Source organism: Hippoglossus hippoglossus, chromosome 13 (assembly GCF_009819705.1).
Source record: "Hippoglossus hippoglossus isolate fHipHip1 chromosome 13, fHipHip1.pri, whole genome shotgun sequence".
In the NCBI taxonomy this organism is placed as follows: Eukaryota; Metazoa; Chordata; class Actinopteri; order Pleuronectiformes; family Pleuronectidae; genus Hippoglossus; species Hippoglossus hippoglossus.
In genome coordinates this window covers 13139244-13157563 of record NC_047163.1, presented here as the reverse complement: position 1 = coordinate 13157563, position 18320 = coordinate 13139244, and the positions used below count along the sequence as shown (strand labels likewise).

Sequence of the window (18320 nt, the reverse complement as noted above, 5' to 3'; positions counted from 1 at the left end):
AATACCTTGCTTTTAATTTAAAAAAAAAGTGTTTTAAACAATTCATTAATTCATTTACCACTCTATGCCAACTCATCTCATTTCATTCAGGGAAACAGTGTTTTGTGATAATAAAGTTCAGATGTGCAGTCTGGCTCCGTGCTTTTGAACAGCCTACTGCATGTGACCTAATACTGCAAACATTTGGCTGAGTGACAGGTTACATGGTGTCTTATAAAACACTGATAAATGTTGGTGGTACTTGCTATAAGGAACTAGGAACTAAAGCATTAGGCATCTCAACATGTTTCCTGTCTCTCAGCTATAAAACACACATGCACAAAACAGCAAGCAAAGAATTTAATGCATGTAGTATATGTATTACTACACACCAACTGGTTTAATAATACCAATTGTAAACTAATGCTTTACAATGCATGAAATTATTGACATTATTACATCTGTACTGACTGGAGGTTAAGTCACAGATGCAGTCTGAGCTTCTCCTTTTCATGCTAATCACTCTATGAACTACTTTATATTGACATTCATGCTCACATATGGTGCAAAACTGTGCTCCTCTCAGGAGATGTTGATGCAATGCTATTACACATGGAATTCACACAAGATCATTTAGCTATTTTGCAGCTGGAATATGAGTCCAACATTTACCTCATTTTCTGTCATCAGCTGTCGAGTCTTGGATGAAAAATACAATCAGTACATCTCAACAGAGGTTGGCCCTGGACCACTATGTCACAACCCCATCACTGTGACACCTGCAGTGAAACCAGACTGGCTGTTGTGAACATTTCTTATTTTTGAATGAGTCTTTTGCTCTCTCCACATTTATCGCAATCAGATCATTTAGTAGCCTCTAGTTAAAGTAGTGTGCCTGTTACCTTGCCCGAGAACTCATTCTGATCTCTGTTTCCAGGACTCAGAGGACCTGCATCAACCGTCAACCAGCACCTTACTATGACTTCACCTACCAGCCACCACAGTCCTTTCTCTGACTTTTTTCATTGAAAGACCTTTACCTTGTTGCTGATCTGCTTTTGGGTTCTGCCTAGTACGTGACACACTGTGTTTTTTTAATACCATAATCATAGAAAAATAATTGTGTATGTTGTCAGTATTACAGTGGTTTTTTAACAGGATTAATCAAAATTATATTATCAAAAGATATATTTTCCAAATACTGAATCCTAACTTTTTCATATATTCTTTGACTTAAGAGTACTCCTCCATGAACCAGATTTGCTCTTCTGTAGTTGCTGAAATGCAGATTGCCATAGTTTTTTCTGCTTTGGCAGCTTAAAAGTGTCTCACATCCAGCTTTAAAGTCTAAGTGTAATCTAATATAACATCACATCTGCGGTGCGTAGGATAAAGCATGGAGTTGCTTACCTCAAAAGTAAGTAAGTGCCAAAGTCCTCCATAGTGTGAGCTCTCACATCTGGCCTTTACAGCTACAGGTCGAAGTTTCACTGTTGTGGATTCAGTAGAGATAAACCAGAACATTATTGTACCTCAAAATTTATATTTCAGAAATATTTTTGACTACTGCTATGACCTGACATCATCTATAGTGGTAAAGAGAATTGCTGTAAATCTAGGACATCCAGGTACTTTAAGTGTGCATGCAGTTTTATTATTTCAGTTTGTGGGTTTACACAGCTAGCCAGTGGCAGAGGATGTATTCAGATACTTCACTGTAAAGTAAAAGTACCAATACCATACTGTAAAAATGGTCAAATCCTGGATTAGCAGCTTAAATGCATTATGTTTAACCAGTATTACTTAGTTACTTTATTGATCTGCTGGTTATTTTCTAAATTCATCCATTTATTGTTTGGTTTGTAATACGTAAGAAAATGAAAGAAATGCCTGTCGCAAATACCCAGAGCTAAAACTGACACAATAAAAGGGTTACTCTTGTTTTGTCAGAAACAGAAGTAGGGAGTGGTGGGGTTAAATAACTGAAAAGGCATCAGTATCATATGATGAGCCGTCCATATGCATAAACAACCTGTTTCCAGACAAGTTATCTATAAATAAAATAAAAAAGTTTCAGCCTCCTGTGACCCTGAAGGGAAAATATGGAAAATGAGTGAACGACTTAACAAATATAACAGCAGACATACCTGAATATAAAGGTACATTTTTCTAAGAGGAAAAAAATCTAGGATACTCCGCTGTGAGAAATCATCCTCTATCACATCATCTTGCTCTTTAACTGCTTCAGAGGCAGACCGGTCTACAAGCATCTTAGCTTAAATTAGTCTCTTAACCTCTTAACCAACTTATAGTCAAAGAGACTTCTTTATTTTATTGTGGTTAAACCTTTTCCACTTGAGGTTGTTACAAATAATTGGTTTGTATATGAGTTGACCTTGTCTCACGTCCTCACATAAGATAAGTAGATGATGAGGGACCTGCTGCTGCTGCTCCACTCTCTGTGGATGTATCTGAAACTGAAGGCCACGTTATTTGTGATTTTTCCCGGGTAATATTAATAGATAATATTACATAAATTTACATCCAATCCAAGCAGCATAATGATTGAAAATATTCTTCTCCGTTCTTGGTTTACATGTCCTATTTAACCCCCTGAAAACGATTGTGGAACATCTAGCATTAACATTTCTGTATTTTGAAGGCTGTTGGCAACTCAGTTTGTAACCTAGTTTTTATCTAGCCTGTATCTATCTCTATCTATCTGTATTTAGACTCAAACCTTTAACCTAATTTCCAAGAAAATGTATCAACAGTTGCAAGATCAGACCTTCCACCAATCAGAGAGATAAATGGTGACAGTAACAAAATATAAAAACAGACCACAGTGTGCAGATATGTGTTGTTCTTTTAGATTAAATATACCCTGTAATTAATTTAATATGATCTCAATGGTGGATTCAACAAACCTATCAAACCCTCCCCATGTTGGATAAAAAGTTCAGATTGGTCTGACTAGTATTGCATTGGAATGTAGCGACTCAATCTAAACAACATATTTGCCATCGGTTTAGTGAGTCTATTCCATTATTTGACAGAAACTGGGCTGTTCATGATAATTCTTCTTAAGAGGTTTACACAACTCTGGTTCACGCTCCAACACAGTGGGTGGTGGTAATGCACCTCAAAGCTGGTTGCCAACCACCAAAATACGAAAAAGATGAAAACAGCCATTTTCGTGATGGATAGAAATCAGACTGAAAGGGAGGGTGGCCAAACTCATGTACAAGAGCTAATAAACATAAACTAGCTAATTGGTCTGATGCCTAATTTGTATCACATGGATTTTAAAATCGCAACGAACATTATAGCAAACATGTTATGCTAGCTTACTTAACAGTGAGGTCAGTGATGACTGAGTGAAAACTCCACTCTCAATGGGTGTTAATGAACCTGAGGGCCATTTCATGACGTTAACCTCTGCTAGCTAATGTTGATAGATATGTCATTTGACACTGTGGGACGCTATGATGCTAATTCATTTACGTTATCATTGCCAATGTGCTCAGAGCTAGCTTCATGGCTAACCACCTTCAATCTGCTGATATTAGCTTAATTAAACCATTTGTTAGCTGTGTTTGTCGTGCTCACCTTTCTGTTGAGAAGCTGTTTTCCCACAGTTCCTCTGTTCTCTTTCTTTCTTTTCCTTTTTTATCTCTCTTGTCTTTTCATATACTCTGTTTTGTTTCTGGTTCGGGGGAAGACATGACTCACATCAGGATCTGCAGCCTCCAGCTCCTCCATCATCACTTAGTTGGATTAGCAGCTGAGTGCAGGTGTGCTGGGACGGACCAAACCATTTGGCATCACTTGTGAGGGGTGAGAGGAGCCTAAAAGAACATACCCTACTTTATTTAATTTCTCATACAGAGTTCAGTCCCTTAACCATTTTTATTCGGTCAATTTAATTTACTTATAACAGTAATTCCTTTCAAAATTGAAAGCAAAAACAAACTTTTCAGTCCTGGCTTTTCTGGGGCTTTCCCTCAGTGGGGTCCTGAGTAGTCAGACCCGCATCCACCCCTCTCTACAATGCCCCTGCTGGTCAGACACATTCAAATATTCCTGAATAGATACTAGTTGTGTTTTTCCAATTGCAGTGGACCAGATGGTACAATGATTGATTTAATTATAGCAAAGTATCTGCCTCTCCCAAGAAAATCATGAGAAAACATGTGGTCTGAAATACCTCATGAGGACAAAGCAGAGAAAATATTTAGGCCAACCATTCATCCATCAAATCCCAAAAAAGCATGTTCTCTCACACATACCCACTGCTGAGCATTGGAACACAGCCCATGCTCCTCAGAGCATGGACCTTAGTTCCTCTAATGTATGATTTAAAAAACCAAACTCTGCTGTAATATGTGGCTACCTCTCTCTGAGTCTTAAGAGGTGATGTGAAGGCTAAACCGCTTCCAGACAAACACCTCATAGGTGAATGAGGAGACCTGGCTCGAGAAGGTTGTTCTCGCCCTCTTAAAAGTCTTATTCTTGGCCTTGATTGCTGCCCACTCAATTTTTCATTCACGCCTCTGAACTTATGTCTGAGTGCGACCATATATCGAGGAGGACAGCAACGCTGCAGCAGAAAGATATAGATAGAGTGCAATGTCATGACACACCAGAGGAACAGGATTCCTTCATTTCCCAGGACCCCATTCTCAAAGGTCGATGGAGGGATTGGCCTGGTAAAACATATCGCAACAGAGGTGACACAGGTTAAATCTCACATGTACCCTTTCATAATGCTGTCGATGAATATACAGGTAATAACTGATCAAAATCGAGCAGGAGCTGGTAAGTCCTTTCAAACCTTTGGATGTTATTTCACATGGTCCAACTACTCTTCGATCCAGTACTAGCTCATTCTAAGGCAGTCTGGAGAGAGGTACACAAGATGTGTGGTGTGTCGCACTTAAGACAATCATATGCCTCTCTATGGCATTATCCGGCCATACGTATTGGGAAGAAATCTGTTTACTGGAATCAATGGCTTATTAAAGGGATATACAAGATAAGTGATCTGTATTTGGATGGAGTGTTTATATCTTTTTCTGAACTTGTGAAAAATTATGAAGTAAAGATAATTTTTGGAAGTACTTACTTTGAGGGGCCATGGGAACCTTGCTAAAAGCATTGCTGGGACACTGAGGATCTGGTTGTACTATTGTAACTGCTAAATGTTTATTCTGATTGTTCTAAATGGGTGTATTTCTCACAGGTCTTTGGGAATTTTGTAACTCACTAAAGTGAATAAAAACTTTAATTACGAAAAAAGATTTGAATCAGCATCATTTTGAACATTATACAGAGCTGGAGGCATTTTGAATTATACAGGCAGGCTAATTTGGCACAGAGAAGTGGATTACAGCAACTCCAGTAATGGAACTCATTGTGTACTTCTCTTGTATATTTACAGAGTTTCAACACCCTGTGCTTCAGTGTCGGACTTGCCCTTGTGTGCTTCAGCTAAGTTTTCCTTTGTGTCACCAGCTCTGGCACTGCCTGGATAAGTAATGGCACATTTCCTTAGTTATCAGGTTGTGTAAATAGTATCATCCGTCTTTCAGTGGGCTCACAATGGCTGTGGAAACAGTTTAATCTTAGTATGGGAAAGGTAGTGTATAGCTGGCCTGGAGGGCAGTGGCATGGCAACTGTAATATTTTGTAGGTCATAACCAGAATGTAAAGAAGATTTTTTTTTAATAATGAAGACAAGTTATCTCTTATTCATGGGATAAACTTTAACTTAAAATGTTAAGTGCACTTCTGTATTGAACCTCTGACATTATACAGTCAGTGTATACTGTAATGTCCGGATGCCCTGCTCTCTCACATTGATACTTAAAGCACAAATGTAGGATAAAAAAAAAAAAAACTCTATTTATTTTTATTTTAGATGAATTCAAGTAATGGTACAGTAGAGATTATTTTGTAATAACTGTGCGGTTTAGAAAGTCAAGTAAGTAAAGTAAGTGTAAGCTGCACTTACACTTACTTTAAGACGTAAAAACTTGAATGGTCTTACAACAAATGAAAATAAACAAATGCAGCTTAGTAAGACCTTTCTGTCCGTTCAGCCTGACTCAGCAGACCCTTCAAGATTGTGCATATTCTGGCAATTCTTGGAAACAGTATTTTTTCTTATATATTACTTCATTGAAATAAAAACAAAGACTAATTCCTGGATATTAATCTATTAGACATTTGAATGCAGTAGTGCTGCCTTCACTCACTGCAGCGCCCAGACAAGATAAGGAGTTATGTCTGTAAACAAGAAGTCCAAAGTATTTTCTCACCAGTCTGATGGCATTTCTTGAATATCTTTTAACAGCAATCATGTGACTAATAATAAAGCCAAAGATAATAAGAGGAGGGAGATGGGAAACTGCAAGAGGAGATTGGAGATATTCAATTAGCTGAAGACCCTCACAGGACATGCTGTGTACGAGAGAATGGTTAGGGGGATTTAGCCTCATGGGTCCTGGAGATATATTTCTGAATTCCCTGGTAAATGTTTTCCATCCTTTTCTGGTGCATTAGTGAAGAATTCATATCAGCTGTTTTCACAGCTGCTCTTCTGAGAGCCTCGGTTCAGAGAAATTCATGGTATCCAAAAGTGAAATTTGAGAATATTGTAAGCGATTGTAGAGCTGCAGGGAAGCAACAAACCAGGACGTGTACTACAGAAATGAAGAAGGATCAATCTATCTATCTATCTATCTATCTATCTATCTATCTATCCATCCATTCATCCGGCCATCCGTCCATCCGTCTGACTAACTGTCTGTCTGCCTGAGGAAGTTTACTCTCGATTGTGAAGTTTTTTTAGATGAGTAAACGTACAGAAAGATAGACATAGCTTTCTGGATTTATTAGTAGAACAGCATATCATACCAGTAATGAGGTACTGTTTATGTAATTGTGGAGCTGTGAAACAGGAGTTCTTTGTAGGAAGCTGATCTCACTTCTTCCATCAATAAAATGTGCCCTTTGTGAAAGGAAAGAATTCCACTTCCAACTCTATTCATTAAAAATACAGATCAGGCCTCTTGGATTAATTCTGAGATTATAACAAGCAACTAATGTTCATGGCAAACAGGAAATAAGTGAGATACATAAAAATGTTTCTTACTCGAGATCAACCTCCTGGATGAATTTGGTAATGTAAAGAGCTAAATTTCAGTGGATACGATCAATAATAGTTGAAATTCCCAGACATTTTGGCTTTTGTTGTTCAAAAAAATGTTTAAAAGTAAAAATATTCCCTCATGATTCATGTCTTTGAACTCCAAATGAAAAATCCCTCCATTGTTTCTGGTAAATACTCTTTCTACTAAAGCTGAGGAGGCCTGAGCAATATGGTCCCATTTAGATTCAGAGTCACTCTGTCAAATAATAAATCAATCTTAACTGTACTAAATTCCTGCATGGCTGCAAATCCCATCACGCTCTCCATCATCCACATGCAACTGAATTGTACTGAGCTGATGCGCTCATCCCTGAGGCGTCAAAACACGTCGAGATCCAGCTTAGCCATTATCTTCCATCCATCATTACAAACAGCATATCATTATTTAAGAATACAAGGTAAATGTCCCACAAGGATTAACATATTATCTTTCGTTTCTCTATTTGTTAATGAGTTATTCATTATAGTACACTCATGTGTCCCAAAGAGGCAAGTTTATAAGATAAATGTGTCAAATTTCTGTCTCGTGTGAGATACAGTGGTGGAAGAAGTACTTAGATCTATCAATTAAGTTAAGTAAATACACAATATTGTAAAATGTTTAAGTTAAATTCCTCCATTACAAATCAATCTTAAGTATAAGTGCAAAAGATAATTTGCTTAAACTATCCTGATAATTTGCTAGTTTGTGAAGCTATTTTGAACTTACTTGAAGTTCAGCCGTTATTGACAACATGTAGTGTTTCCAGTTAAATTTAATATTGGGTCTGGAAGTGATCGTCGTAAAGTTATTGTCAGACGTGTGTCATTTCATTCCCACTGTTCATTCTGATGTTGTCTGTGTTTTTATGTGACTGGACAGCAGTGTCTTATAGGGCACTAAAATCCTTGTTGACAGGCTATGAATTGAATAGTAGCGCCCCCACCTGTTCAACAGATGTAGCATGCTTTGGGATGTTTTTATTAACATAAAGCACCTTCCATACATGCAATGCAAACTGCTTTATAATATGGAATTAAAGAAAAATACAATTGAAAAACAGAAATAATAAAGTTAATAAAATTCGAATGAAAGATCCAATAAAACAAAGAGAAATAAAAATGGTTAAAAAAAGACGAAAGAAGAAGAAAGAGAAACTCACACTGTACAAAAAATTGGATTATTAAATAAATTGACAGAGCTTTCATAGCAGCACAGTAACTATTAGAAGTTTCACTGCTTGTTTGGTGCAGCACTTCAAGAACAATTAGAATACCAGCTTCAGACTCTTATTGGTTGGTGAATACTAACATGAGCCTCAAAGCTTAAATCAAGTATATAAACAAGTATATATATATATTATATATATATATATATATATATATATAAAAGTCCAAAATGTTTGGACTTTATTTTTCATGATTATTATGGAAACATCTTATTTTTGTGTTCATTTGATCATTTTATGCTATCACTATACTTTCCTGGAAATTACCAAATTAACGAATGAACAAATCAGTGACTGTTTCATAGTTGATGTCATTCGATTCTTAAGTTGTGTTTCTGTTGTTTCATATGTTATCACCAGTTCAAATGTTTTATTTCTTAAAGTAACAGTGCTTATACTGCTGATGTATACCGTAAACAAATTACGTTATATTATGTTGTATCGTTGAGGCCAACAGAAGAGAAACTCTCTCGGCCTTATAAAATAATCTGTATTCTAATTTTTCTTAATCTCCAGAGCCCCACTTCTCTCACAGACTCTTTATTTCCCAGTCATGCCAGCTGAGGATACTTGGATGTGTGATGTGGTACAGACATACTCAAATTGACAATAGTGGAACCAGCCTGTGACTGGGCTGATGTCGACCACAAGAAACAATGGACCTTTATCCTTGCAGACAGTGTGACATGTCACAAAAGGAGAAAACTGCAGTTGTAAATAATAACAGTAATAAAAATTCAGTGTTCTCGCTCCATGGTGGTGATGAAGAGCTGGATCACTGGTAAGACTTGTTTTGTCTGAATAAACCAGAGCCAACATTATTTTTATTTGTTACACCTGTGTTTTCTCTCCTTTGACAACTTTAAACCATCTGCGGTAACAACAGAATAAAAGAAGTGATACGGAATCATGGAAACATGTTCAACTGGATGAGTTCACACTCTTTGCTGGAGTTTGGGAGACCAACAAAGCAGCATTTACCAGACCACACTCTGACACAGACAATGTCCTGCAGGCGTGTTGCAGGGAATGAGCTAATGGCTAACCTCATTCAGAAGGAGAACTTGTGAAGGAGAGCCTTGTTACCCCGGTGGAGCTGCTGGCACATTAGAAATTGTTCCTAAATGTCACTTTATCTTGAAGAACCGCAGCAGAACCGATTACGAATATGGCACAAGAAAGTGAAAAAAACACGGACAGCGAAACATTTCCAGTCTTTCTGTCTGGCCTCAATGAAACGACAGAAACGAGCCATGCATTTTTGTGCAGGCTATTGCACTGAAGTTTGATACAAGACAGGAACTGCTGTGTTTGAAAGCCATGTATACACGCATTGCCAAAAAGAAGAAGGTCCAGCCATCACATTGAAGAGACGTTCAATACATTTGTGTGGCCCTCTGAGGGATGTTATAAAAACTTTAAGGGCCATCGATAGAAAAACAGGTTACCTATGTGCCTGGGGTTTACAGGTCCATTCCAATATGGTGGCGACATTGATGCACAATCCAGCAGACATGCATCATCTATGACTGTCAACTAGAGCCGTATTTCTAATCAATACCTTAACTCCCATTAGAGTGTCAGTACAACATGAGCCTTTCTCAGACTGTGGCCTTGTGGAAAGATTTTTGATGATGTTATCGCAATTATTCTCACATCACAGGTGTTTTTACTTCTATTCAAAGTCTCAGCTCTTTTCATGGTTGGAATGTGATGTTTCTTAGCATTAGCGGTAACATTTGGACTGAATTTAATAGACTGGTTTTCTTTCCAATAAAGTTAAACAGCTTCATATTAAAATGATCCATGCAATGGACTCATTCACAATGAATTCATTAAACAAATAGTTTTCCCCTGTCTACAAAAAGAGGTTGAGTTGTTTTCATCATTTATTTTACGTTTGTACTCATTCTAGTAACTTTTGGACTTAAATATCTCACATTAATCTTTGGAAAACATAAAGTCTTTTACAAAAATTACGGTTTTATTGGTTTTATTTTTGAACGTAGTGTCTAACAGGAAGGAAGTTGATAACTTGGTGATAAAAAAAATGGGGCGACTTTTGGGCAAATATCATATTCTTCAGTTTCTCCCTTGTAAAAATGTTGAACTTGAACCGTTGTATAGATCTGTATTTATGTATCATTACATGTGTATTTAAAAAACGATTTAATTTCTAAATTAATTATGGATATAATTTATTTTATTTTGGACTGTGTAAATTAAGTGTTTTGGTCTTTAATGTCCATGCTATGTATTTTCCACATTGAAATGGTTTGGATAAAACATAACAGTTTGCTTTGTTAATATCTATGAACATGTAGTGTGATGTGGTGGCCAATATAGTTACTGCTTGAGCTGGGGGTTAGCAGACAGAAAGTATCACATCAAAATCTGTATATATACTATTATTGATATTGTTTTATTGCCCTGCCCAAGTATGACTTATTAGAAGAACAGTATTTCAAAATAAAGAGTGCAACATTTTTTTTTAAGTTCATTATTTAAGTGAGTTAAGTGAAAAATTAAGTAAATGATTTAAGTGAATTAAGTGAAAAATTAAGTAAATAATTGAATTGAATTACGTGGATTATTTGAGTGAATTAAGTGGATTATTTAAGTGAATAATTTCGGTTAATAAATTAAGTGTTTTTTATTATCTGTGTATTTTCCACATCGTCACTAGATAAAAACAACAACACGCTTCCTGGTGTTCAGCTGTGAGCGCTGCGGGGCTGCAGCATCACCTGCTGGACGGGCATGAGAACAGCGTCCTTCCTGTTTATTAACGGGGGAAGATGGCGACCGGAGTCCTTCAGAGAGTCCGCGGAGGTTTGTCCCGGGCCGCAGGCAGGGCCCGCCCGGCCGGTCAGCTCGTCCTGTGGAGCAGGTGGGGCGGTCGTCAGTGTGCAGGGTTCACTGTTTATCTGTGGGTGTGTGTGTGTGTTTATTAGTGGGTGTGCGAATTGGCTGCGGGGAAGCTAGTGTGTGTTATCTGTTGTTATCTGTTAGCCAGACCTCAGTGGCCTTCAGCTGTAACTTCACACTGAAACGTTGTTTGTTCAGGAACATTTCACATCGACCCCACATGTGTTTGCAGGTGGAGACGAAACAACACAAGTCTCTGTCACCTTTTGTCTCTGAGCAGCTCCGGGGCTCAAGGTCAATGTAATAACGTGTTTTTCTCGTGTGTGTGTGTCCTCTGTTAGATGCTATAAATACACCACGCTGTGTTTCATACTGTTAGCTGCTGTGTTTCACTTACATTAGCACAATTGTGTTTGTATTGTGCGCACTAGAGGAGCTGACGTGTCAAAACCAGACTCTGTTTCCACCCAGCAGCTGTAAACCTGCACTGTTAGTGTTTATAACCAATAAAGCACCATTTAAAGATGTTGCATCTGCTATCAAAGATGGAGATTCGGCCACCAGAGTTATTGTATAACATAATAACACACTACTTGTGTGTGTTTGCAGGGGCTTCTCGGCCTCAGACAGCAGGAGCGGACAGGACAGCTGGTTTAAATCTCTGTTCGTGAGGAAAGTCGATCCGAGGAAAGATGCACACGCCAACCTGCTGACCAAAAATGAGGAGAGTAACCTCTACAAAATTCAGTGTAAGTTGCCTTTTCTGCTGTTGGAATCAAACCACGATGAAAATGAGATTGTTTTTCCTAATGTCTACGTTCTTTTTCAGTCCACAATGTGAAGCCAGAGTGCCTGGACGCATACAACAAACTCTGGTGAGCGTTATTTCATATTAATGTCTGAATCAGTATTCTGTTTATACCCTGTAGTTCAGCAGAAGATGTGCCGACAGATTTAGAAGTAGTAGTAGTAGTATGAGACCAGGACAACATAAGTACAGTGTTGTGTATAAATAGTAGAGAGCAGTCTATTCCTGTGAGGTGATCAGACCTTCACAGACCAACTGTGCCCATAGCTAAGATGCCTGGAGGCTGCTGAGTTGTACTTAGGGACAAACGTGGGACTTGAAACACTACTAACAGGAAAACTGTGATTGTCATTTGGATTTGAAAATTACTACCTCAGGAGACATGAATGCAGATATTTTACCATTTGATTCGAGTGCTGTTAAATTAACTTGTCTGTCATCACAGTGAGGAAGTGTTGCCCTCCATCCATGCTGATAAGTACTACCCCTGTGAGCTGGTGGGAACCTGGAATACCTGGTATGGAGAACAGGATCAGGCTGGTAGGATTACTATTATAACCACACATACACACATCTGCAGTACAACAGAGCTGGGCATGCTAGATGCAACACATCTGTCCTCGTGCAGGTATACCAAAAAATAGCTTAAATCCGCTAAAACCCTATAGAAGCTATCAAGCTTATATGAGCTGTTTTCCAGAGTCAGTATTTCTGATTCTTGTTGTTGAACAGGTCCGGTTGGTGTTTGGGCTGTTTGATCAAGTCAAGTCCATGAAAAACTAGAATGGCACTCAGTAGAGCAGATTATTTTGATCTGCACCAAATTGCACACACTCATAAATATCAGTCCCCTAAACATGTCTGATTCTTTTCATCATGATCCATGAATTAATCTCTGAGAGATCAACAAAAATGTCACAATGTTACACAAAGAGAAAAGAGAAAATCCTGGATCACTCTCCTGATCGGGATCCGCACCAAAAGTTTATGGGTTCCTCCTGGGGTCATGGGCCCCCCCTCCACAAATTGTCATGGAAATTAGTTGAGTAGTTTTTGTATAACCCTGCTAACAATCTAACTGACAAACAGACAGAAACATAACTTCCTTCCTTCCTTCCTTCCTTCCTAAGATAACCTGTTCAGACTAAAGTACAGTTCTTGTCAATTTCATGTTGCCTTATCAGATCCTGTTGATAATCAGTTGGGTTTTATCAATATGTTTTTCTCTAGTTATTGTGATTTTGGATCTATGGTATATTTTATTTCCACAGTTCATCTGTGGCGTTACAGAGGAGGATACCCAGCTCTGACAGAGGTGATGAACAAGCTCAGACAGAACGAGGTAAAGTCTCCCTAATTCTTTAGTCGTACAGCCAGGATTTGAAGTAAAGCTTATTGATTGGTGTCCGTCCATTGGCAGAAGTTCACAGCGTACAGGAAGGAGCGGGGTAAGATGCTGTTGTCTCGCAGGAACCAGCTCCTGTTGGAGTTCAGCTTCTGGAATGAGCCTGTACCCAGAGAGGGCCCCAACATCTATGAGCTCAGGTCGTACCAGCTCAGGGTGAGTGTTGTAGTCTGGGTTAATCTTATCATTGGCAGTGCTGTTGATGACAGCGACAGATTTATGAACTAAGTCACGTGTTATGTCTGACTTGGTACATTCCTTGGCTATGAAGTCAAGAAATATCCGCTCACCAGCTGATGGTCCCAGAGACCTTTAGTTATCCCCCAGGTAACATTTTGAGTATTTTTATTATTATTATTAAGAAGAACCTGTGCCCGTAAATGTCTCAATAGTTTGTGGGAGCATCAACTGGTGTGTGGACATTTTCCCCGTCCTCTATGTTTTCCTGGCTTCTGTTAAGCACCGAGTACTTATCTAGTTTGGATGTGCGTGCTTTCGTATACTTTCTGACAAATCCAAACACTTATTAAACTTAAAAATAAAGAACGATTAACTCAGTATAAGTTGCTACACCCATATGAGTATTCCAGTTTTATCCATGTAAGCCAAAAATCTCAAATGCCTTTCAACAACACACAACACCCTCTATCTTCTATGCTTAGACTGCTGGTTCAGATGTTTTTCTCACTTCTGAGCAGCTTCACTGCACGAGATGGGGCCTCAAGGCTAAAGGTCACCTGCCCAGCAGTGGTTGCAGAAAAGGAGAACATTACTCTTTCACTTACCTCACTCACATGTTCCCACTTAAAAACCGAAGCTCTCCCGGTCACATGCTTTACTGTTGTGACTCTCTAAATTACCTCCACCCTCTCAAACATACTATATGACATGGATTGATTCTGTGTCTTCAGCAGTTACAAGACATGTGCTATTTTCAACTGGGTCACTTGAGAATTTATATAAACAATTTATATCATCTCTTGTCCTCTGTTGGAACTGGTAATCCAGCGGCACATGATTCTTACTCATGCACACTGCATGATACACACTCCTCCAGCTGCAGATTAAGGCGTTCTTTCTAATCCGAAAGACAAAACTGTGTAGATCAGCGCTGCTTGCGACATGTGATGAATGTAAGCTGTTATCCCTCATCACGTACTGACATTGCATCAGAGAGACGCCATTTGTTGTCTTAAGCATGAGAGAGTTATTGAAGACAAAAATACCTGGACTATGAGTTTACCGTTCATTTGTACCATTACGTTAACCGTGGGAAGAAGACCAACGTGTGATATCTAGTTGTAGTTTGCAAAACCTTGAATTCTACATGTTGTTAATTATAATGAAGAATCCTGTTTTCTCCCCTGCAGCCAGGAACCATGATCGAGTGGGGTAATTACTGGTAAGTTAGCCTGGATTCATTTCATTCACTGAAATGTAGTTACAGAAGAGTTGCACCCCACGAAACCTTCCTCATCACACTGTCGTTAATAAGATCTATTCCTCAGAGAGGAACCTATTTACAGCTGTAATGTCACGCTCTCTAACAAAGATTCAGTTTAAGTGTAATAATATATAGACCAGGGGTTACCAGCGGGTATTGCCTTAAGCTAGCTTGCATAATAAAGTACCTCTGTGCTGATGTTGTAATGTGTCCTGTTGTGCTATAAATCAACCTGCTGCAGCCGATGCTATGACTACGACTGCTATGCCCTGCGATCCTGTGACTGAAATTAGCATCGTTTTATCTTAATCAACTATTATTTTATCTTTTTGACTAATGTGGCAGCTCCTAGTTTGGGATCCATTGCTTTAGACGACCAGTGTGTGTCCATAATTGTTGTTGATAATGAATCTGAAACTCCAGGTCTGACCGAGCCAACAGGTCAACATTTATCAGTTTGTGCAACTCAGTTGATTGTAATTGATTAAAATGAAGACGTGAGCTCTGTGCACATATTGTACGTGTCAACAGATTTTTTTTCTGTTAGCTCTGTAGTGGTCTGACCAGTTTTTTTTTTAAGGCATAACAGACTGTGGTGGATTAAATCCAAGTGTTTTTGTCTGCTACAAAGGCCTTTGAAGTTACTGGAACTTGTTCTTTAAAATCTTCTGTCTTTTTCCAGTTAACAGATTTGTGGTGATTCCCAACCATCATGTGCATCAATTTATCTGTTTATCAATCATCTTTTCTGCTTTGAGGATTCATGTTGCTCAACAGTCCCCTTATGAAGCCACATTTAAATTCACTAGATCCAGATTTTTCTTTTACTTCACACACTCATAAATATCAGTCCCTCAAAGGTGTCAGATTATTTTCATTAAAGACCCATGAATCTTTCTTGGCCCAGGTCTCATCGTTCCACCAAGTTTTCATGGTAATCTGCCTAGAATTTATTTTTGTAATTCTGCTAACTAACAGACAAATAAACAAATATTCATAGGGGAAAAATGTGTTTGATAAAAAACTTGAAATGAATGTTAACTTGTTCCTCAAGTGTATCCTTATTCTTCCATCTTTTCTGGTTTTGTTTATGTTTACTTTAACCAAGCTTTATTTTAACAAACCTCTGTCGTCATGGAGTTAATACCAGTAAATCAACTAAAGGCAATTTCAATGTAATTAGTGAGGCTGAGGCTGTATAGTTGAAGTACTGAAGCTGTATAGTTTCATATCCAAACAGTGATTATGATTTAATAAGTGCCTGTTTGCCCCCCCCTCACCCCAGTCTGTTCATTTCACACATGTCCAGTGTAAAGCTCCATAAACATACATACAGTGAGTTATGTGATCACATCTTATGATCGGATGTATAATCACAGCTTTGGTGCAGAATTGTCGTACGTTGTCTTACGTTAACAAAAACCAACTGAATCCACTTGTGTAAGTTAAAAACAGTCCAGAGTAAATTCAGACATGATGTTGAAATCCTGGTTTGAAGACTGGTCAAGTATCTTATGTTTGGTAGCAGGTTGTGTTTTCCCAGATGAAGCCTTGGTGTTTTTGGCCTGGGTCTTAACTGGAGTTGTTCTTGTGTGCAGGGCCCGGGCCATTGGATACCGCCAGCACAACAGTGAAGCTGTGGGAGGGTTTTTCTCTCAGATCGGGAACCTCTACATGGTTCATCACCTATGGGGTACGGTCAAATACCAGCTTTATGCAGAATGATAGTGTCAAGGATACAAGTGACAATCAACAATCCTTATTCCCAATTAGTTATTAATGTCTCTCTGTGTATATATGTAAATGCTGCTGCCACCCACTCTCCAGCAAAATGTGTTATATTGTGAATGATTAATCTTTTAATCATATTAGGAAATAATCATTACTGTAATAACAAAACGTGTGATTTGTTGACCTCAGCCTACAAAGACCTTCAGTCCAGAGAAAACACGAGGAACTGTGCCTGGCAGCAGGAGGGCTGGGACGAGGTGGTGTATTACACAGGTGAGAGGAAGTCAAATCCTGTTTCGAACACAAAGTGGTGATGAAAACTTGTTATTTTAGGTGTGCAAGTCATTTGTCTAGACTAACATACTGAATTTTAGTCTCTGTTCTACCCTGCTGAACCTGATCAATATCCAATAGACTAAATCATTTGTGTTCCACGTTTCTCCAGTTCCGCTCATTCAGCACATGGATTCCAGGATTATGATCCCGACAAAGGCTTCCCCACTGCAGTGAAATGACCAGCGAGCTGGAAGCTGAAAACAAGTGGCACCCTTTCGAATGTCAACATCCATCCAGAGCTTCACTATCACGGTTGTCTCCCTCCTGTCAGTGCTGCCAGATAACATCCCTTCCCTTTTACTTCAAGATGTCACCAGGTCAAAGGAAGCTACAATGCCTGCCCTATATTTGAAAATTAAAAAAACGCCCAAACCATTTAACAGCACATGACCGCGCACAGCTTCTTTTCTTTCGGCTCTGGAGCAGAATAAGTAAATTGAATTAAACCTCCTGATGGTTATGTCCGACGTCTCGTGCCACATTAGAACTGGTCCACAAAGAGCTCATCTAAGTTTAGAACCAACCAAAGTTACTTGAAGGCGAGCAGCTGTCTGGTGTGGGAGACCAGATGGCGCTGCTGAAGCTCACTGCATGATGCAGTGGCCGTTTATTTATTTAATGTAAATTTGGAATTCTTATATTATCAGTGTGCTGTGGAAGGGGCACTTCCATGTAAGCCATGCTCTTGGGAGAAGTGGGAGAAAACCTCTGTATATCCATGGAAATGGTTTAAGGTGATATGATGTATAAAATGTAAAACTGAGGTCTATTATACATCAAACACCTTTCAGTTGCTTTTTCTGGATGTTCCTAAGTTCCCCATCATGGTTATATTGTTGTTTCATGATGCTGTGTTTGTAACTATGGCTCCCACTTTTCTTTCTTGAGACGACAGCATGCCTGGTTTTAAAACCTGTTTTTAATCTCAACATGTTGTCATGAGGCAAAATATTTATCGTGTATAATAAATCCTGACGACAAACATTATCTATCATTGGCCGAGGGGCCAGTCAAGTTGCTGCAAACTGTGATATCAAAGTTTTATTGAACTGAAAGGAAGCATGTTTTCCTTGTGTTTTTGGTTCATAGGGAACAGTGTAGAGGGAAGGAGAGCAACGCCAACACAGATTAAATAAATTCAAACCAATTCAATTCTTTGACAGCATGTTTTTCTTTAACGGGACTGACGTCACCACACTCATAGACATGCCTGGTTACAGCTCTTAGTATCCATACATAATTAAAACACTTCTAACGCTCATTGCACATTGACATAATGTACAGGAGTTGTATTAGCTTAACTAAAGGCTTTGATGCAAAAAGTGCAA

The 18320-nt window shown here is 38.7% G+C and overlaps 1 protein-coding gene across 2 annotated transcripts; it reads left to right on the top strand.

Moving 5' to 3' along the window:
- Positions 1-11133: 11133 nt before the first annotated feature.
- nipsnap2 (nipsnap homolog 2) lies at positions 11134-18149 on the top strand. Of its 2 annotated transcripts, XR_004615883.1 has the most exons (11): positions 11134-11290; positions 11878-12017; positions 12098-12143; positions 12522-12616; positions 13348-13418; positions 13497-13637; positions 14852-14883; positions 16524-16618; positions 16846-16929; positions 17102-17220; positions 17251-18149. XR_004615883.1 is itself a non-coding variant. In XM_034604957.1 (10 exons), the coding sequence occupies exons 1-10, from the start codon at positions 11199-11201 to the stop codon at positions 17164-17166; spliced, it is 861 nt and encodes a 286-aa protein (XP_034460848.1). In that variant the 5' UTR covers positions 11134-11198; the 3' UTR covers positions 17167-18149. The 2 variants fall into 2 exon arrangements, 1 of the variants encoding a protein (XP_034460848.1); XM_034604957.1 differs by having other exon boundaries at positions 17102-18149.
- Positions 18150-18320: the final 171 nt, after the last annotated feature.

Bases quoted from the DNA above. Each gene is read 5' to 3' on its own strand.
- nipsnap2 (XM_034604957.1), top strand. From the start codon at position 11,199: ATGGCGACCGGAGTCCTTCAGAGAGTCCGCGGAGGTTTGTCCCGGGCC. The intron at 13,638-14,851 runs GTGAGTGTTGTA...TCTCCCCTGCAG, and splicing joins TCAGGTCGTACCAGCTCAGG to CCAGGAACCATGATCGAGTG. The intron at 16,930-17,101 runs GTGAGAGGAAGT...ACGTTTCTCCAG, and splicing joins CGAGGTGGTGTATTACACAG to TTCCGCTCATTCAGCACATG.